General features: G+C 40.5%; 2 protein-coding genes across 9 annotated transcripts; one reads left to right on the top strand and one right to left on the bottom strand.

Moving 5' to 3' along the window:
* Positions 1–7: 7 nt before the first annotated feature.
* On the bottom strand, positions 8–19,015 carry ccna1 (cyclin A1). 8 transcript variants are annotated; one of them, XR_005894984.1, is made up of 12 exons: positions 18,854–18,959; positions 7,508–7,825; positions 6,957–7,031; positions 4,896–5,029; positions 2,333–2,491; positions 2,013–2,226; positions 1,795–1,910; positions 1,424–1,650; positions 1,056–1,260; positions 825–938; positions 590–719; positions 8–471 (listed from the first exon to the last, which is right to left on the bottom strand). XR_005894984.1 is itself a non-coding variant. In XM_041051067.1 (12 exons), the coding sequence occupies exons 5-12, from the start codon at positions 2,489–2,491 to the stop codon at positions 420–422; spliced, it is 1,221 nt and encodes a 406-aa protein (XP_040907001.1). In that variant the 5' UTR covers positions 4,896–5,029; positions 6,957–7,031; positions 7,508–7,825; positions 18,970–19,015; the 3' UTR covers positions 8–419. The 8 variants fall into 8 exon arrangements, 7 of the variants coding, with proteins under 7 accessions (XP_040907001.1, XP_040906999.1, XP_040907003.1 ...); XM_041051067.1 differs by lacking the exon at positions 18,854–18,959 and adding an exon at positions 18,970–19,015 and having other exon boundaries at positions 590–723; XM_041051065.1 differs by having other exon boundaries at positions 590–723.
* LOC121190383 (serine-rich and transmembrane domain-containing protein 1) lies at positions 13,186–21,116 on the top strand. Its single transcript, XM_041051073.1, has 2 exons — positions 13,186–13,459; positions 20,770–21,116. Exon 2 carries the CDS (start codon positions 20,775–20,777, stop codon positions 21,114–21,116), a length of 342 nt encoding a protein of 113 aa, XP_040907007.1. The 5' UTR covers positions 13,186–13,459; positions 20,770–20,774.
* The last annotated feature ends 537 nt before the right edge of the window (positions 21,117–21,653 follow it).

The following is a 21,653-nucleotide window of genomic DNA, read 5'->3' as shown; positions in this document are numbered from 1 at the left end:
CTAAAACAGTTATAACTTCAAATAACTTTATTTTGAAATGCATGTAGCTTTAAACTGTGACATGACATTTGGAAAGCTCTCAAAAATGCTTGGCCATATTTTAGAATAACTCTAAAACATATGGATGATTCTGTAATTCATGATTTAACATGAATTTTGTATCATTCTGCACAAAATATGAGCATTATGTTATATGTGATGACTTAACAACTGCAAGTACTAAAATTCTAAGGTCATGAAGTATGTTTTTTCTTATTTTTTTGTATTTGCATAAAACAATAATAAAAAAATCTAAAGGTAATGAAGTGTTCAGAGGGGTGTGGCATGTATGGGTCTTGCTGTTTAATAAGCTGTGTTTCTTTTGTTCTCCATCTAATTATGTTCTGGCAGAAGTGTCAAAATAAGGGTGGAGCAGTGACTCAAAGGGAAGGCAGGACAGCAGGTGGAGTGATATACGAAACACGACAATACCTGAAAACAAAAAGATAAAAGACATCCATTTAGACACGTAAAATTGTGTCCTGCAGTTTACACACGATGTCTCATTTTATATATAAAACATCAAAAAAATCTACAAGCCAAGCCTTACTTTGAACTCTTATACTTTTCCCTGATGGCCTGTTGTGGGCGGCTTTCTGCACTAATGAATAGCTTGTGGAGGTCAGTCAGGCAGGGTGCAATTTCAGCCATGGTATAGCCAGTAAAGGCATATAAGGAATCTGGCTAAATATGAGAAGAATGACTTTACAAAGTCATATTTTGGCTAATTCCTTGAGGGATTGTCATAAAATGGACACTCAAAACAATTATCTGCAAAAACTTACCCATAAAGATTTGTTTACAGTGTAGGTGGCCAGGCAGTAGGCTCCAGCTGCCACTATAGATGGGGTGTACCGTAGGAATGGTTCAATTTCCAGCAGGCTTAACTCAGCTACATACTAGAGACAGAAAAAACAAAACAAAATATGATCAAGTGAATTGGAAAACTGTATCTTCAAAGGCAGTGGGCATAAACCCAAAATCTGGCTGACATTTGAGTGATTGATTTTACTCACCACGGCCAGATTCTCCGTGTTGGCACAGACAGAGTGGATGGACATGAAAAGGCGAAGGAACTGGTTTGTGGTGGGCGCTGCCATCTCGAAGGCCAGCACTCTTAGGAAAACATGCTCCATTCGAAGCAACTGCTTCTTCGTGTAGGTGCTGTCTGTGATGTACACAAACTCATTCAGCTCAGGAGGCAAGATCTCCTCATATTTTCTACAGCATGAAAGATCAGACGACATCCGATTGTAGGTTACTATGAGTCATCGACGTGATGCTGCTCCATAAGGCAGATTCTTAGCATGAAAACAAAATGTTTTTGACCAATCAACAGGAGACGTATCAGTTAGAAACATAAGAAACCTAAACGTGTCCTTACGATGCAATAAGTAATGCAGCTGTGCCAACCAGCTGCAGCTTGCCCTGTTTCACATATGCCGTGCGGGAGAGAAAGCGGTCCAAATAGTTGACAGCCAGATGCAGAGTTTCAGAACGAAGCTTGTACTCCTGGACGACTTCCACCAACCAGTCCACTAGGATGACCCGCATGCCACTGGTGATCTCTGGATGTTTCTCTAAGCAGTCTGGCATCGGCCTGAACTTCATCTGGCATAAGAAACAAAAGAAGTTATCATCTGCATTTGCAGTGAACTGAGGAGCAACAACCTCATAACCACAGTGTATTTAAAGCTGACCATACAGTCACATGATAGAAATGATTCAGTGCTCATAGTTTAAATAATTTCGCACTTCACTCTCCCTCAGGTGTCGGTAAATGTCCTTTGCATACTCAGACACACACAGCACCTCCTCTGACATCAGGGACTCATTTGGTTCAGACTGCATAGAAGCATCCTGGCATGAACCTTCGAGATTGAACAGCAGTTGGGTGATAAACATAAAGACATAACAAGGAAACAGTCTTACTTGGTAGTCTTGGTAGATGTTTCTGTATCGGGAAAACTCACTTGAACTAAGCTCCAGCAGGAGTCTCAAATCTTCATTTTGCTGGGCAGCAGTATCTAGATAGTAGCTGTCTGAAACCACTTCTTGACCAGAAGCTGCAAGAACAACTTCACAAGCCTCTTCAACATACACATCATAGCTGGAACTAGAGGGACAGCCAAGAAAAGTGTGCTGAGAGCTCTCCGAGACTGAGCTGTGTTTGGAAAACTGGCTTCCCTGTGGAGAAAAAATGAGTCAGCCTGATTGCCACATTAAGCTGAAATGTGAATGTTCTTCAAGGGGAAACTGAATTGAAAATCACAAAAATTTAAAGCTCACTTACCTTGTTGAGTGATCGACCATACTGCTCATTTTCTGACAAAACACCAAGCACTGTCCGCTGCTTGGTCCTCTGGACCTGCGATACATCTGTTTTGCTTGGGGGTAGAATATTTTCTTTGCTAGTGTGACTGCCACAATGGGCATTTGTGCTGAAGTTCATCTATAAACAAGGAAACAGGGAAAGATCAGTACGGTAGAAAGGAAAGATGAAATAACACAAAATGAAATGAACTTTGAGGTACCTAAATCACTACATATGCACCTAAAAACATGAAACATATGTTGCAAAGCTGGTCAGTCCCCTTTACAGTATGTATAGCAGGCCTGTTGTTCCCAGCACAGGTGTTGGGACCTCAAGGGCTTGAAAGTTGATTAAAATGACAGACCATTAGAAATAATGCAAACTTTAATTACAGGTACGCAAATTGTGTTAATTTCTTCAAATATTTGTTTTTATTGTGAAATACTGTATTGATTTAATTCTTCAGGCTTCTAAAATATATTCAAATTCAATAAGCTGGGGGAAAAAACATCAGGAACTCAAAGATACTAGGGTTTCAAGACAAGTTGGAAACCACAGGGGCACAGCAAGGTACATGTCAGTGATATTGGTTAGGTGGTTATTTATGGTTTCAAAACAAAATATCTGACAAAACGGGTTCAAATCTATGCTATAAATTCTCGTACACGCAGGTGCACTGAAGAGGTCAGAAACATCATTACCATGGTTACAAGAATTTATCAGAGACCGTGAATCACAGACACTAACAACAAAACGAGGTAGAAAAACAAAGCTGCAAACTAAGTGCATCACTTCAGTGTAGCACAGAGCACAGCCCTGCAATGATTTCCTGTCGCTTTCCAAAATAAAACGGGCTGTCACCTGCTCCTAGCTGCAAACTCACCATGACCAAGATCAGTGCATAAAGTTAACAGCTTAACGTTACAAGGTGGAAGCGGGAACCTGTGCATTCAACTAACGACCCAAGCGCAGTAATTACAACTAACCTTCTTATTTGTTACAAACTTTGAGAAAAAAAAAAACAGCGACCTCTCGCTGCGTTCAAACGACTTACAGTAGCTTCCCGGATGTCCGACGCTTGTCTAGAAGGGAAGTTTTCAGGCCTACAGGTTGCCTTGCAAACTAATCAGCTGTTTCCTCTGAGCGGTTTCTTTGTCCAATAACGTGCGCGAACGCAATAACTGACGGTGGACGTCGTGCGTCAGGAGTCCATTCACGGGATTTACCTGGGCTCCACTTTATAAGCAGCTGGATTAAACTTCATATCAGGTGTCCGACCTCGTTATGGAATGGAAATTTCTTCTACTTTAGGTTTATGTTACTATACAATTAAAGAAATGTTTGAATTATTCCAACAGGAAACATGTAAACATTCACTCTGCTGTGCTTGAGCCACCTGTATACAGTATGTGTGGGGTGTTTCAAAAACAGCACAGAAACCTGAAGATGTTTAGGTGTGGTGCTGGACAGTATGTCCCTTTAGAAACTCTGATCTGAAGAAAACTTTTGTCTGCATGTCATGAAAAGACATATAGGCTGTTGGTAAGTTGTTGGGGTGAGAATGACAGTGTCACACCTAGGTGCTGACAGCATGGGCTTTGGTTTTGAAAACAAAAAGTAGAAGTGCTGGGTGGGTTATAAGGCCATGGGCTGGTCCAGTGTTAGTGATGACAGTGCATGGTGACAATACTCAGTAAACTTCCTGTGGCTTGTTGCATAAAGCCGTGTGGTGACAGGTGATAGAGCAACAAAGCCCTAATACAGAAAGTAAACACCATAGCCTGTAGTCTGGCATACACTATTTAGTAGAATCTATTGGTTAAATCAAACACATACATCTGCTCACTATGCCTAAATGATCAAAAAATATAGCTTAAAGTCATATTATATGTATGATCATATAATATACAGTATTACAACATCACAGGGCGTGTCAGAAGCAGTGTCAAAGACAGGCAAAATTACTTTTTAAAGGACAATAAATATAAAATTGCTTTGTGAGAAAGACGAGCAGCAGTGAAAGTGAAGCTTCTTGGATTTTTAGTCTCTCACTCCTCTGGTTCTCCTCAAAATCTTTCAACATGTCTTATATCTCAAAAAAAAACAAAACAAACAAAAAAAAAAAAACATATTTAAGCAAACAGCTGCTTATTTTGCAGAATGCCATTCTGTATCTGTGTCTTATGAAGTCACTATTTGTCTCAGCAGTGCTGACTCATGTTTCTCATAGATTTCACTGGTAGTGTGCTCATAAATCTGTTGCTGCTGAATAAATGCCTTCCTGTCAGCTTTGTCCTGAGCTGGGGCTTAAATGGTGTCCTGCATTATTTACTCTCATGTCACTGGTGTTGCCTTTGTTGTTGCTGTTGCTGATGCAGTTTGGTTGCATCCCACGATGGAGGAGTGGCAAATGATCCAAAAATAGCTTCAGACAACACAGGAACACATTCCACTGCAAAGATCGACAGCAGATAACACACACACACACTATTCAGTCGTCCTTCTTGTGCACCAGTGTTACACACAGTGGTTCTGACCTCACCTGCAATATCGAAGTATGGGTCCTGTCAGAGCCTTTGTGTGTGTTTCTTCTGTTTCCTACAGGCTCCGTTAACAAACAGTAGTTGCAAACTGTAAGTTGTTGTACTGTGGCGATGTGCCCTACACAGACAGTACCTGGAGAAACAAGATTCACACAGTCCAATAAAAACAATGCAAAACAGACAAGACTTTAAAGGATGATAAAAACAGACACTGATAATAACAGCAAAGAAAAAAAAGTCAGTATAGAAAAATAAATAAGTAACCTGCTGACAGCCTGCAAGTTCTTCATTGTCCATCAGATGGCAGGCTTTCTCTTCAGTGATAACAGCCTGATGTGGGGTTTTGTTTTTTTTCATCAGCAGTAAAGTCAAGCAGACTTTTGACATGTTGTCATGTCAAATAAACATTTTAGAGCTTGTCAGATTATGTAATCACACACACACACACACACAGTCTAACCTTGAGGCAACAACCCCAATAAATAAAATAACAGGAATAAGTCTGGATAAATTTATAACTTATCATGTGACTTTGTGACCCTGTTATATCCAATTCTACAAATTATCGCAGAACCTTTGCTCAGCCAAACCCCTCAGGGATGGAGATGGTGCAAAGTGGTGAAATATTCAGCTGATTAAAACATCAAAGTGACTCTTACTCCAACTTAAATATGAATCTTTCTTTGACTGCAAACCATGTGGATGTTTAGATGCCAATTATCTGAGATTATTATTATTATCATTTAGTCACAGCAAGAACTACAGGAGGTATACCAGAAGAGGCAGGTATAGGACCATGGGGGGGGGCATATCCAGGGGCATTAACTGCAGTCCTGTCATGCTGTTGCTTCTGCTGAGCAGCTCCAGTGGAGCAGCGGGGGATTAAGGATTCCAATTTACAACCTTTTGGTCACAAGCCTGCTTCTTGAACCTTCTGCCAACCATCACTCCTAATACTTTCCTGCCTGATGTATTTGTTGGAAGGCTCCTTCACTTGTTTTTTTTAAAGGTGTATTTACCACATTCACTCTCCTCCTTCAACCAGAATAGTATGTTAAAAGTCACATTTTTTATTGGTCTAATTTGACTCGATTTTAGTTTTATGCAAATATGTTGACACCATACAATTATCTTTGAAAAACTAATTTGAAGAGCTGTCTACATTAAGGTATATTTTTTTCCCGCAAAGAGCTTATAATCATGCAGGAGCCCATACACTACTCCCTAGAAGAGGTTTGGCTGAAAGGAATAAAACTTTGATGTGCTAGGTCCATAACATTTTTGCCAGACTAAAACAACATAAAACATAACACGTATGTTTTGAATGTGACCTGTCATGTCACAACAGACATCACAGTCATGTATTTCCTTCTCTTACGTCAGAGACTTGATTGAAACTAGCTCCATGATTCTGTTGGCACTCATTTAATTCATTTAAAGTTGTAATGATAATGGCACCATCCTACAACTCCATCAACAATGTAGTAATAAAATGTAATTCTGAGAGGATGATTCTGTGGTAAAACTGTGGGCTCCAAGACCTAATGAAAACACAACGCCACTGCAATAATACATCTCCCAGGCCAATGCCAAATCTACACATGGAAAAAGTATTTTTAATGACATGCAAGACAATATTACCTGAAATCAGTTTTGGTATTATAGGGCAAACATCATGACTCAGTAGCCTATTTTATTTGAACTGAAGTAAAGTTTTACAAGATTACATGTACTGTTATGCAGATAGAACATCATAAACTCAAAAATAATGAAGTCATTTTTTTTTCCTACTGAATCTTTTTCTTGCCGTTCTTCGGGTGTGTTGAGCACATTTTCACAACCATGTGCAGTTTTTCATCATTTGTGTGAAATTTCACAGTTTGTGGAGCTGAAATGTATATCAATAACCAGTTGCCCCAAGTGCCAAGGCCGAGAGAAACAAACACAAAAAAGAATGAAAAAAAAAAAAAAAAAGGGAAGGTTCGGTGTGTAATTTTCTGTCTGACAGATAAGATACAATGGAACTTTGTTCTCCTATAGAACTGATGAAATATCCTCACCTATTTGGTCCAGTAGAGATGGGGGATATGGTGTCCTGCTGTGGCTGTTTTCTCCTCTCAAACTAAAATCGATATCTGTTCACATTGTGCAGAGAAGCAAGGACTGAGTCATGGACACACACATTCATACTTACACACAACACGCAAACATGGCACCTGCCCAGGGAAACAGAGTCTCTTTGTCTTCCTCTGTCTTTTATTTATCCCTCTCCCTCATTTCCGTTCAGTCCCTAAGCAGATGCAGATTGCTTATGACAGATAGTGTTGGGCTGGTTCCATTTCATTAGAATGATGTATTGGTGGTGACAGACTTGGGGCAGATGGGCTGGGGGTTTGAGCATCACCTCTAAAATACTGTACCATCCAGGAGTATCCTCCCAACTGAGGATGGACATATCTCATCTCTAAGCAGCACCTTCATCTACTGGTGTTACCCTTGTTGGGAGAGATCACAGCTGAGATTGTCTCAGAAATCTTGAAAAATGTTCCATCAGTTATAGTTAAAAAAAAAAAAAAAAAAGAAAGCAGAAAAGGTGAAACATGCTGCTTACCTGGAGGATCAAGAGACAAAAAGGCAACTTGATATGCTGAGATCTGTCCTTACTGAACAAGCCTTTTTCCCATCAGCTTTAGCAAGAAGAGGATTAGCTTATCATGATTGGATCCAAATTTCAGAATCATGGTCAAATGAGTCTCTTAAGTGGCACTATTTTGATATATTTGGTTACTGATGGCACATTTGGATGCTGGGAGAGGCACTGTGATGCCCTCTGATGCATCACCTTATTCCCAGTTATCTCTTTCTCTATTCAGTCTCTGCCATTTTCCCCTGCAATCCTCTGCTCCCCATCCCTCCACTGACATGGCACCTGAAAGAAAGAGTGAGTAATCATCCAGCCAGGTTAGTAAATGACTTGGGAAAACACAACATCATGAGAGCTCACAGCTTTCACAACGCATCAGACTGCACTTCTATAATTGGCTGATTGCAACTTCTATTGGCAGCTCAGGAACCTTCTGTTCCCATGTGGAGCCTATTGTATGTTGATTGATTGATATCTCTGTAGTCTGCCCCCTTTCTCCATCAGTCATGTGCTGTAACCTGTGTGTGTGTGTAGGCTTGACAAAATAACGCCTAAACACCCCACGGAAAAGATTTAAAACTCTTTAGGTATTTTGTTACAATTATAAACACTGCAACAAAGGTGGCTCATGTTCGATTGAAGGCCAATTAGCAGCATTTATTGGCTCTAAAACACAGCTGGCAACCAGGCACTTTGATATCTTAGTTTTCAAAGCAACACGAGACAACTAAGAGAACTCCAAGGAGAACAAATCATCCGTGCTAACTGCAAAACTATTTAATATGTGGATGGAAAAAGTCTCAAAACCCCTGACAAACAACAACAAACTGCATCAAATATGAGTAGTCGTGATCACAAGTTAAATTACTAACAGGCAATTTATCAGAGACTCTTTGTCTCTTGTCCGAAGGTCAAATGTCTCACTTAGACTTTGTACTAGAATAATGCTTTATTTAATGATCCTCATGTGTATCAAAGGACCTTTTGTTGAAGAACATGATGTGGAAATTTGGTGCCAATCTCTTCCATTAAAAGGCTCATCACTATAATGAGCCAGGGGCATGAAAGAAAATGAGCTATGAGCGAGGAAGGGACTGTTATGCCAAGACTGAGAGCTCTTATTGAGTGTTTCTTATGATGGCAGAATAATTATGCTTATTATTAACTTTTTTTAATTAATTATTTTATTTAAATTATTATTAAATTGGGACACCACAACACACAGACTGTTTAACCGATCTGTAACCAGAGGGCGACATTTTGTGGAATATCAGAATATGTTGCATTAATGCTACAAACCTTTGATTAAAGTTTAATTGTTTACTTTTTTGGGATCTGGTGCAATTTTTTTTTGCTAGTGATTAACTATTCACAGAGATCAGAGAGGAAGACAGTGAGAAAGACATAAACTGACTCAGTAATTACACTGAAAGACAAAGTGTTGCGTCGTAACGTTTGTCCTTGTCTCCCCCATACCTGCTGTGGCTAACTTGTGCATCAAATATCTCCCTGTCTCTCCCTGCCTGAGCCATGGAACTTATGAATTATGAATGTCTGAAGAGTAGGGTCTTTTTTTTATTTGTAATTTAAGGGCCTCAAATCTTTTGGTGCACTAAATTATTCATATATTCAAATGAATCTGACTTTGAGGACATTTTCCTTTCTTCTCCTCTTTCATGAATTTAGAGTGTATCCGTCAGAGGGATCGGGCAAAATTGCCAAGACTATTAGGGGTAAAGGTTTTAGCAGAACAGTGTTTTCAAAAGGTTTCAGTTCACTTTGGGGTTTCTTGCTCAGACATCTGTTTTTGTACACTGGGTCCTGCCGTTTTTGTGTCTCTACACATGGGGGATGTTTTTGAGACAGTGCCGATATTGCATTGCCATCTCTCTCATTGTTATTCTGGACAAGTACTCGCCTGTCAGGCTGCTGTCCTGTGTGTCAATGTGTGAGTGTGTCACTGTTATGCTTCAGTATGTTCCCTTTGCTCCATGCCCTCCGATCTGTGGAGATAATTTTGATTGGCACAACACTGCATTGAGACGAAAAGCCGGAGTGCGGTGCATATTTATTGGCTGATGTCTGATCTTCAAAATTTTCGAATATGGAACTGAAAATCACACATAATTCTGCGCAGTATTTTGGAGACATATTATACACTAAGTGTCTCTTCAAGATTAGGGATGCAAAGATACTTTGTCCTGCAATAAGGAGAATACAAGTGAAACTGTCTGCTTCCCTGTGCTCATCAAAGTCTTAAATCTAGCTTTTATGAACCTCTCTCAGTAGGGTGCTTCGCAAATTGGTTCAGATTACCAGAGAGATGTAAAGCCTATCTGGTACTGCATCTAAAATACACTGAACTTCTAACATATTTGTAACTAATATCTTGACACTTTCCTGTCTGGTATCTCAGAGTTTAAAGATGTTCCCACAAGCTTAGCAGAATGAGCTTGTCAAAATCCTCAAACACGCACGTAGATTTTTGCCTAAAATAGTCCCCAAATGTAGTTGCATTCCCCTTGCTGCAGCATGTCTCTGCCTCATTAACATGCAGTGCAGAGACTGGTGTCCTCACAAGGGCAGCGCTAGGATGGCACGGAGTCAGAACAGGCTGGGATATCAGGGAATGACACGGAATCAGTGGCCACTTCTTCGCCTTCCAGGATTAGTGACAAAAGCCTGCTGAGGCCAAAGCTCTTATCTCCATCCCTCAGTCCTCCCTTGCATACATACACATACAGCACATTCAGAAAGTATTCAGACCCCTTCTCTTCTTTCACGTTTCATTGTGCTATGCCTTGTGCTAAAATTGTTTAAATTGTTTTTTTTCCCTTCATCAATTTACACTCAACACCCCATAATGACAAAGCAAGAACAGAATGTGGTGCATTAAAAGGGAAAACTGAAATATCACATTGAGCCTTTACTCAGTACTTAATGGAAGCACCTTTGACAGCGATTACAGCCTCAAGTCTTCTTGGGTATGATGTAACAAGCTTTGCACATCTGGATTTGGGGATTTTCTGCTATTCTTCTCTGCAGATCAAGCTCTGTCAGGTTGGATGGGGACCGTCAGTGGACAGTCATTTTCAGGTTTCTCCAGAGATGTTTGATTGGGTTCAAGTCAGGGCTCTGTTCTACCAGGTGAATTTACCACAGGTGGACTCCAATCATGGTGTAAAAACATCTCAGGGACAATCAAGAGAGATGGGAGCCACCTCAGCCAAATTTCAAGTGCCACAGTGTCTGAATATTAATGTTAATATGATATTTCAGTTTTTCCTTTTTAGTACATTTGCAAAATATTCTTAAATTCTTGTTTGTTTTATTTTCGCTTTGTCATTATGTAGGTTACTGATGAGGGAAAAAAATTAATTTAAAAGGCTGCAACATAAAACGTGAAAAGGGTGAAGAAGGGTATGAATACTTTCTGAACGCACTATACATACACAGGCAACATAAAAGCACACAAGAACACTGGAGCTTTCACAGACACAAGCACATGTACTCACCCAGCCCTAATTAGCTTTTGCCAAACATGTTCCCTCAAGGAATTTGTGTGTGTATACCGATTCCCTGCCATAGGTTTAAAAATGATCTTGAAGTGTGTGAATAGTAGAACAGAGGTCAGGGGAAATAATTATTAAAATAATTAAATTACGTGCAATGTTCCCTTGCTCTGTCCTTGGTTTCTCCCTTAGCGCTGTCTGCACCAGTGAAACTGCCTACAGCGTCTCATTAAAATATTTATCAACATTTTTTTTTTCTTTTGGGTGGTTCAGATTAAGAAAATATACACAAACAGATATATGCTCATCAAATGAATCCCAGACCTCTTCACATATCTATCAAACTTCTGTCTGAAGTACAAGTGAATACCAGCCATGTGATGTTAGCAAATGCTGGATTTGGATGTGAAATAAAGTCATCTTCCTCTTATCTCTACCCTCTCTGTTCTCCACTGCTGCTATATCCCTCTGGTGCCTGTGTCAGCGGGCAGATGGCAAAAGACAGAGGCATCTGTGGAGGAGGAGGTGCCTTTTCCCCTTCACAGAGCAAGGACAGGTGTCATCTGCCACACAATTAACACTTTCATGAATACCATTAAGGTGCTAACAAGCTCATAAATGAGATTCAGAGTCACGCACAAAATTAATTTTAGATCCGAAGAGAGTGAACCTTATTTGAAGTGTTTAATTCCAAAATTAGTTATCGACTCTTTGAATCATTTTTACCATCAGAGCACTTTAAACAGTTGCTTCATCCAAACGACCACAGATATTTTGTCCAATACTTTGGTAAATGATCAAATACCTGCAAAGCTACATCACATTTTCATCAGCCTCAGGTGTACTTTGTTCAGTTTACTGCTAATTAGCACATGTTAGCGTGCTAACATACTAAACTAAGATGGTGAACATGGTAAGTAGTATGTCAGCATGCTAAATATCAACACACTAATATCATCACTGACAACATGTTAGCATACTGACACTGATGTTAGTCTTCAGTTTAAAGCTCCACTGTGTGAGAGCAGCTTCACAGAGCCACTAGTCTTGTTTGAATATAATCAGTGCTGCCAGCACCACAAACAATTCCACCTCCACTGCATTGGGGTGGAGGAAGAAACTGCAGATGCATATTTCAAAATCTGCCCAAATAAATTCAATACTATCCGCATGGCTTGATACCTCTAGAGGTGAATGAGATTATTTTTTAATTATTCTTTTTTTATTTGGGTGAAGTGACCCTTTAATAATGAGACATTATGCTCAGTCATTCTCTGGTTTTTTGCTCACAGACAATAAACATTCTTCATCCCCCCCAAAATACATGGAAAGCATTTTGGAAAAATTACATCATCTCATAAGCAATTTGTTTTAGCATATGTTCATTTTTGAATCTTATATAGAAAGATTTGTGCACTTTTACAGATGTGCTCAGCTGCAGTTAAAAGAAATACTGTTTAGAGAGGCGATCTGAGTGAGAGAAAGAAAGGGAAGTGAAAACAAAAGATGAAGAGAGGCATGGAGTGCTGGGAGAATACCAAGTGTTAAAGATTGGGGGTTTTTTTCCTCTTCTCTGGCCTCTCTTTTTTCAATCATTTACCAGTTTGGGGTCTCATCTGAGCAGTTCAGTCTGCAAGTACGTCGTCAGTATGTTATTCCTCACCACTGGATACTGTCTACTGACGCAGTTTGCTGAGAGCAGAGAGTGAGGCTCTATCCCTCACACAAACACTAGACAGATGAGAACTGAAACAAAGGCTTGATTGGGCGTGTGGGAGGGTGTGCATGTAATGACAAATACTGATTTATTGGTCAATTTATCAAACCATTTATCTGACTGTTGAAATTTGTCTTCCCACTCTGACAAATCATTGAACGGCTTAGCCGTGAGGAATATTTCCTCAATGAAAATGAGAATACAAAAAGACAGAATAGATCTGACTGTTGATGTGATCATTATTGAAAGGTGATGAGCAGCAGAGAGAAAAGTGGGAGGGTGGAGACAGAGGGAGTCACAGAGAGAGGGGATGGGATTAGCGTGAGCACTGCTCCCTCTCTTCTTTCCTCTTCACCACTTCTCGAGTATAAAAAAACATCACTATCATTCATTAGTTACAGCCTCTCAGTTACAGGCCTTGCGTTTGCATGTTTCCTTTTGAATGTGAGCCCACGGAGACGCTCCACATCTGACACTGTCTCCTCCAGCTGTAGCGCCCGTGTTGAGTGTGTGTGGGGGTCACACTGAATGACAGGAAGAGACAGAGAGGGAGAGAGAGCGGACAGGCTCATAAAGAACATCTCTGGGGCAACAGATCTGGTTTGCTCAGCTGAAAGACCAAACACAACGGGATGGACTTCTGCACGACGTGAACAGGAGCGAGGGAAAGCTCCCTCACACATTAAAAAGGTCTGTAACTATTCCTTTTTTCAACTATTTCATGTATGCGGCTGATGCTTCAGGTAGCCTTTTAAGAAATGTTTGCAAATTGTTTTTAAGAGTGAGACAGAGTGGAGATGGTGTTAATCTGATTTGTAAGAGGGGCATTATTCACCTCAAATTCATCAGTCTCTTTTCAGTAGCCATAAACTTTCTTCAGTGATTTATTACCGCCTGCAGAGCAGTAATGAGAAATCAAAGGAAGGAGAGTGATGGAAAGGGAGACATAGAGTAAATGGGGAGATGAAATAGTAAAACAAATGAAGGAAAAGATATAAATATTCCAAGATACTTGTCAGCATTTGAGTTGCAGCATCTAGTAAACAAGGTTAATGTCAACGGTAGGGAGGAAGAATTCATGTATACTTTCATTCAGTAACTTAGAGGGAAGGAGTGAGTGATGAGTGGAGCAATTGTACCCCCAGATTGCAAGAAAAAGAAAGACAGCATAAAAGTCTCCTTTCAGGGGAACGAGAACAAGAGCAGGATTTGTTTGTGCTTAAAATGATGAGTGACTCACCCCCCGTTCATCAGAATAAGCACAGAGTGAAAACGCGCTACACACAGACACTGACACAGAGTCAGAAGCAAATTTATTGGCAACTGCACTCTTAAGTATCAGGAGTAATTAACAGATATGAGAAGGAGGTGTAAAAATACACTTCACCACAGGGATGAACTGAGAGGCACAGACAAAAACACTCAAACATCAAAGCAAAAGAGCTCATTATCTACTCTGGCCACTGACCAAAAAAAAAAAAAAAAAAACCCAATACTTCCTCTTCATAATGACCACTGTTTCTCACTGTGTACTCCTGTTTTAAATCATCACCTTCTTGTCAGTTACAATAAGCCTTTTGCAGTATCTCTGAGATCTCATTCCAATTTTGGCCTTTTGAAATCCTTACTTTCATGCTCTGAATATCTGAGAGAATCAGATAACAGCTGAACAGTGGTGCTCGACCCCTGGTGCAGCTTCGAGTGCACTCAGGTGTGCAGCTGTGACATTTTGTCATTCAAATGTAACACAATGGATAAAAACATTTGTTAATTGTTATTTTAGACTAATTGAAATTCCACCCCTTCTTCTTAAATTTGGACACTTGTCTGCTATTCATTGGCTTACATTGCATGTATTGATATTTGTACAGTGTTTTAAGGGAAAAGAGAAAAAGGTGGTTAAAAAAAAAGTATGAGAATGGCTGAGAACGTCTGACAAATATTCAAACAGCACCTTCTTCATACTTTCAGCCTTCCTGCATATCTCTGACCCCTATGTGGGTTATCTGAAGTATTTGGGTCTGCAGAGGCGATTTGGAATTCATGTGGTTAAGCCTCAGGTCTGTTTTCAGCTGATCTGGCTCAGAATATGAGATATTTAAAATGTTTGAAATTCAGGCTACTTTTATCACCTGGCTCTCTGCTGTTTGAGGTGAAATTGTATGTGCGTGCATATATTTACAGTATGTGTGAAAACCTTTGGTATTTTTACATAAGGGCATGCGTGTGCATGTGAATGAATATCCCTGTTATTTCTGCTATTGCCTCAGCTTGTCTTTGTTCATTTAGGCATGTGGTTTGAATACAGTATGAGAAAATATGCCTACACACACACACACACACACACACACACACACAAAAGAATATGACCCAAATGCCATGACATTTTGCCACACATGGATCTTGTCCATTATTCATGAAGTGAAGACTAATACCAGAACTGAACAGACAACAGAATGTCCTTCTCTGGGAAGTCTGGGTTCTAATGTAATATTTGCATAGGCTGCATGCACGGACTATGAAAATTCCACAGAAAATTCTGCCATCAAACCAGAGCTCAAGGTTTTAAAAAGTTATTCATTTTATCAATAAAAACATAAAATCAGAATCACATGAATCTTCTTCTAATTTATTAATATATGTAATAAAATAGGACACCAAGAGTACGGGATATTTATATCGACATATTGTGAAGAACATACATGGAACAGTGACAGTGAAAAGATTGTAAGGAAATGATGAGAGAATGAAGGAGGGCGGTGGGTGAGGAACAGATTGAGAAAGTGGAGCAGAGGAAGCTACACGGCACAATGTCTCAGGAGGAGTTTGGCTGAACATACTCCACCGGCAAAGGATGAGATTGTTTGAGGAGTGATTTGCACAGATTGCGCAGCTCAAGAAGGAGTTTGATCAAGACAAAAGGGAACTCAGGGAGTCAAGGCTCACTGTCTTTAGATACAGACTTGTGTTGGACTAAATATGCCCAAGACAAGACAGAGCAAGCTGGAGCAGAGACAGAAGAAAGCTATGGAACTCATGAAATTTGCTCAAAGCAGCCAGGTCTGAAGAGTGTGCAGTGGAGATAACCAAGGCCATACCGAATATATTAAAAGCTCTTAACAGTGCCGAGAGGGCAATGCTGACATTGAAAATGCTGAAATACATTGAAATACATAAAGTCATAGCTGAGAGTGAAAAGGAAGAGCACTTCTGCAAGAAGCCATTGATGAACTCCAGACTTGGGAGGAAACGGGAGAATGAGTAGGCTGAAAGGCAGAACAGCCTCAAAATATCCAAACTCTACATGGACCTGGGAGCAAGGACCAGCCACTTCTATGTTAAGTTAAAAGAATGACAGAGATGTAAGTCAAGTCAAGCAAATGCAAGACAAAGAACCTCAGGCTCTGCTGATGCCCAGTCTCAATGAAGGGCACCTGAAGACCAGTTAAGTCATTGCCTTTTGCTTCTAGGAGGTGTAGCTACCACCAGCTTCCATTATCCTGGTCCAGCAGTCCAACAGAGAAGCCATTTATGCCTTCAAAGGACCTTCATCTGCACATGGAAGTGTAGACATTTTTCTTCATGAGATTGAGAATGACAGCAAAGAGAGCAAGCAGCAGCCATACACTGACTCAATACAACCTTTAAAACTGTGGCAAGCTCAACTTCCAGTATCTGCCCATGTTTAAAAGAGCAACCACATGATTTATGCGCTGGAGCTTGAATCTGTCATTTGTAGCGAGCTGGAGTGAAAGTGCAAAAAAAAAAAAAAAAAAAAAAAAAGGCTGCTAGTCTCATTCCAGACATGCATGTTGCTAGTGGCGTTTCCGTTTAGTCCCTGGTGTTCAGTTGTGGTGAAAAAGCACATTTGCCAGGTTTTCGGTAGTATGCTGCTCTGGCATTGTTTTGGTCTGTATTTGCAGTTAATGGGAAATACAGTTTTTCCAATTTTGTGGTAATGGGTTTTCTCTAATGGACTTAGAAAGCCCTCGCCTGGCTGTTGTCTGCTCTACACGTTTAACATCAAACATAGGGTTATATACTTCACCTGGTGACAAAGCTAGCCATTGCATGTTAATCTGTGGATGGACCATCGGCTGGGTGCTTCGCTTTGAAATGACTCTGCATGGTTGTGATAGACTTATGATATGCTAGCTTTACCTGGCAACTCATTTTTGTTATAATTGACAGTTGCATAAACGATTAGATTTTTTATAACTGAATGACTATTCGAAATTTTGAAAATCATGACCCATCCCTAGTATTTATTATACGTAGGCGAGCGTGTGTGCATGTGTATGTCTGACCTCTTCAGCCTCAGCGGGATTGCATGGCCTGCCCTCTTAAAGTAGATTAGCTTGAAAAAGAACTGAAGGTACTGTGTTGCCTGGATACAAAAAGCATCATTAAGCACAATTATCAGCCACTTCAGCTCACAATGAACAAGCTTCATCACAGATTTCAAAACAACATATCATTAACAACAGCAACCTCTACAGAGCAGAAAAGAGTAGGAGGGAAAGACAAGAAAAGGACAGTGAGAAGGCAGGCATTCGGTGTCGTGTTCATGGACAGGTACATGACATGACTGACTTACTTTGAGCTCACAAGAGTAAAAATGAAGTGGAATTTGAAATTACAAAATTAAAAAATCACAGGTAGAACTTTTTTCCATTATCAGCAATTTAAACTCTCTGTGAACATGTTGATATACCCAAAATCCAAATGATTTCAGGAATGGAATGAATTCAAGCATGCTGATGAAGAGGCAGAAGGAGGGAGAGGCAATGTCTGTGCAGTGAATTTCAATACTTCAACTCTGAAAAGTTGAAGGAGAGAATGAGACAATATAAGTTAACAAACGCTGCTAGATTTTTTTTTTCATTGTGCTGGGAAGACCACTGGGAGTATTTGATAAAGAAAACAGGGTTGGGGCAAGAGAGTACGCAATCACAGAAAAAGAGTGTAGCCTAACTCATTCATCCTCATTATTCTGTGTATCTCCCTGAAGGTACAGTGGGCCGTAAATTAAAGAGCAGAGATCTTGTCAACTATACCATCCAGAGAGAGACAAACGGAGAGAAGGGGGAAAGAAAATGAAAGGGAGCAAATAAATGGAGAGGGAAAGAGTTTGGGGACAGAGTGGCTGGCTTAAACTTCAAAAGCGACATTACACAATAGGAGATTATGGAAAGTTTTGTACCAGCAGCGACAAGTGTTACAGACTCAGAATGAAACACTGATGCAACACATTTAAACATAGGAGTTACCTGTGCCCACTTATGGTAGACCGTAAGTGGGCACACCAGTGTTTATTCACCTGTAAATTCTACCTGCCTGTCTCCTGGAAATATCATTAGACTGAATACACACACACACACACGCACACACACAAAACAACTTTTACAGGTCATAGTAAAAAGCAAGAAAGTATGACAAAACCAACTAATGGGGTCGGCTAATACCAATCACTAACACCTAAATGCAAATTACTAATTCTAATTGTTTCATATCCCAGCCTTGCACATTTCCTGATCTTTATACAAATGTGTATAGTCTATACAAGAAATTATACTGTATTTTCCCGCGATAAAAGTGCATAGTCCAGTCATCAACACTGTTCATCGCCTGGCGTTACGGTTTGCTTTAAGATCTCAACTTTTACAAAGAACAGGAAGTAGCCTATGTCGCCATGTTTTTAGTAAATTGTGCTGTGGGCTACAAATTGAGTCCCGTGTTTTAGCCTATTTTTGTTTTGTTATTGGAAAATTAACCACGCCGAATTCACAGTTAGCTGTTCCCGTTTGCTATATACCATTAAACTCATCGACAGCTATTAATGAATCACTTCGATGCCGAAGAAAACCTAAAAACTTGATGATTCTCAGGCAAGTTCCGGAATGATTATCAGTCTTTTTTTGTGATTTCTAAACGGTTAATTGAAGTTTATTTGCGATGGATATCGGATATAATGACATCCCCGGACACGCTCAATCTAAAAAAAATACGTGTGTCGTGTCTGTGCGTTCAGATTTTCACACAAATCCCGGCAATCTGGCGCTAAGGGGTTTCAAAGTAGCCTACCTTGACTGACTCCGGGAGCTGAGCACCACTGCTACTGCAGCTGTTGATGGTGCTAATAAATTGTGAAGTGGGACAGACAACAATAAACAATTTCCCATTGTTTTTTTTTAACACACCTGAAAGCACCTGTCCCTCTCGCAATTCCTTTGCGTCATGCTTCCGTCTCTGCGCCCTACCTTGCAGTTAGACCCCGCCCCTTGAATATCGTCGTATGCGGAAATGGTTAAAAAAACAGCTCACATTGTTTTGGGGGGGAAACGCAGCCCAAAACCCACCCAAGCTGGCAACACCTCATCAGCTCTCTGAGAAGATGCGCACTGACACAACAAAACTCAGAATACCCTCTGCTGAACTTTTTCATATTGGCCCAGACATCCATTGTCTCTACTGTCACTGGCACAAAATACAGAGAAACTACAAAATGTCCAAACTTTGAAATGGGGTGAGGGTTGGGGAGGGTCATCTAATATATTTAGCGTTTTCTAGCACCATCCTGTTACTCACAAATTTTCTGGAAAATGGTCTGTTAAACTCCTCAGGGGCCACAATTGCAGCTCAAATAGAAGGTACAATAAATATAGTTTATACTTAATATAATAATGCAAGTGGCCAGGCACATATGGTGCATTGTGAAATGCATAACCGTGAAGTGGAGAGGAAGGAGCTGGCAGATAAGAGAGAAATGAGAACACACCACTGTGAGCCCAAGTGTGTGTGCTGACCTCTTGCTTTCATTCTGGTCATGGCCAATTATTCCTCCCTTTGAAGTGTCTTTCTCTGCTGTCATAGATCAAGTCAAGACACAAGGCTGGTCTAACTGAAATACAAAACAGCCTCGCTCTCCCTCTCCTTCTGTCTCTCACCATCACAAAGACTGTGTACGTATCTGCATCACAGTGCTCAGGCACATCTTCCAGTCAGTTTTGTGCCATGCAGTAATTTGCAGGGGAACATTATTAGCAGTATAAATATACAGTGGAGGAGGGTTGGCTCTCTGCTGTCTTTATGAAAGCTGATTATGAGGAGTTTAATTTCATCAGATAAGGATGCCTTCATTTATGAGCAGACGCAGCTCCAGGCACCAAGCCTGGCAGGCATTCAGTGAGACAAGCACTCCCCCTGCTGTTACTGTTCATTACAGTCTGGTCAGTATAGTCCCCTCAGTCAAACAAGCTCCCTGACTCCTACTACCAATAATCATATTTTGTTTATAGCGAAATATATCTTGTTATACTTTGTCTGTGAACATACAGTGATAGTATAAAACATGATACTGTGCATTTCATACAAATTTCATATAACATAATCCAATGTGTTGATTGTACTCAGGCCCTTTTCTCTACTGCACATATCTATCTATCCACAGTTTATAATCTTCTTATCCCAAGTCCTTGGTGTTTTCAGACATTTATTTTACACTTAAACACCAGATGGATGACGTTAACCATCTAGGGCAATGTAATAAAAGATTCTTTTTGTTAATAAAATGTGAGTATTTGCAAGCCAGTTTGGTGGATCTTAATTTTCCTTAAGTCTCCACATGATGCTCCAGGAGGGCTAGAGGAAATCATTATTATTTACAGCTATTATTTAAAGACTTTTCTGTATCTGGAGCTCTTGCAGTCAATTGTTGGCCTTGAATCAAAATTGCAGAAGGGCTCTCTGTGTTCCTTTTAATCTCAGCCAAGGCTGTTTGGAGGTTATCTAAGGATGTGGTTGAAAGCTCTGGTGTCAGCAAGCATCTGCTATACTGGTGTCCTGGAGGGAGAAACTAAATCCATGGCAGCACCAGCAGACAAAAGAGAATTTCTCCTACAGGTTGTTTAAATATTGAATGCTGTGAAACTTTCTACTGTTTCGCAATAAATCTCATTCATCTTTCTGTTTCTCTACTACAAATTGGTGTGGAACATCAGCCAGGATGTCTGGGATGGACGTCCCATTGGTGGACCACAATGAGACTGGAATCTCTCCAATAGACAATGGGACCTTTCTCCGCTTCTCCCCAACCTCTGCCTCCACGTCAGCGGCCGCCTCATCACCAGGACGTCCGGGCAATGTTTACGTTTACGTGTGGCTCTTCCTCGGCCTGCTGGTGTTCCTGCTGACGCTGCTCATCATCTCCCTCCACAGGCTGAAGAACATCATCTCCTCCTCCTCCTCCGTCCCCGACTGCAGCAGCGAAGGAGGGAGCTCCTTCACGAACATGGAGATCTGTAGCATCTCGTCTCAGAGGTCCACCATCTCCTCGCTGTCCACCTGAGGGAGGGAGATGGGAGGAAGCACATACAGACATATATGTCCATGTGCATTCACTCCAGCATGCAAACAACAGGCAAGCATGGACAGACATAAAGGCACAGAGGTCTAGCTCCACCTCAGTGTAACATACAAACACAAAAATACATCACCAGCCACAAAAGAGCTGACAGAGTGGCTTTATTCCTTCATGCATGCATATTCTATTCCCGATGGTCCAGTGAGTCAGGTGTGTCCATGCAATTTGCTAAGGCACAGGGGAAATATAGCTCACAATGTGATGAAGAGGGTCTTGAGGGGTGAGTGTGACTGAACCCTTCTGAGCTTTATTTCAACAATTAAGACAAATGAACCTGACAAATTGCCTTCCCTCTGCAGGAAGAAGCATCAGGAGGAACTATTACCTTTCCTTTCCTTTTTGTAAAAGTCATTTCTTGCACTGTACCTGTCATATATGCTGTAGAACAAATAACATTGTTTTAAAGTGAAGCTTTGTACAGCATGTCTCATAATGTCTGTAGACTGCACTGAAAAATCAGCA

The sequence above is a fragment of the Toxotes jaculatrix genome, chromosome 12, assembly GCF_017976425.1.
Source record: "Toxotes jaculatrix isolate fToxJac2 chromosome 12, fToxJac2.pri, whole genome shotgun sequence".
NCBI classification, from domain to species: Eukaryota; Metazoa; Chordata; class Actinopteri; family Toxotidae; genus Toxotes; species Toxotes jaculatrix.
Note: the sequence above shows the minus strand (reverse complement) of the source record. Positions and strands in the feature narration are given on the sequence as shown.

Coding starts and splice junctions, on each gene's coding strand:
- ccna1 (XM_041051067.1), bottom strand. CDS start 2,491: ATGAACTTCAGCACAAATGCCCATTGTGGCAGTCACACTAGCAAAGAA. Junction 1,651..1,794: donor GACACCTGAGGGAGAGTGAA/GTGCGAAATTAT, acceptor TTCTTATGCCAG/ATGAAGTTCAGGCCGATGCC. Junction 939..1,055: donor ACACGGAGAATCTGGCCGTG/GTGAGTAAAATC, acceptor TTCTGTCTCTAG/TATGTAGCTGAGTTAAGCCT.
- LOC121190383 (XM_041051073.1), top strand. CDS start 20,775: ATGTCTGGGATGGACGTCCCATTGGTGGACCACAATGAGACTGGAATC.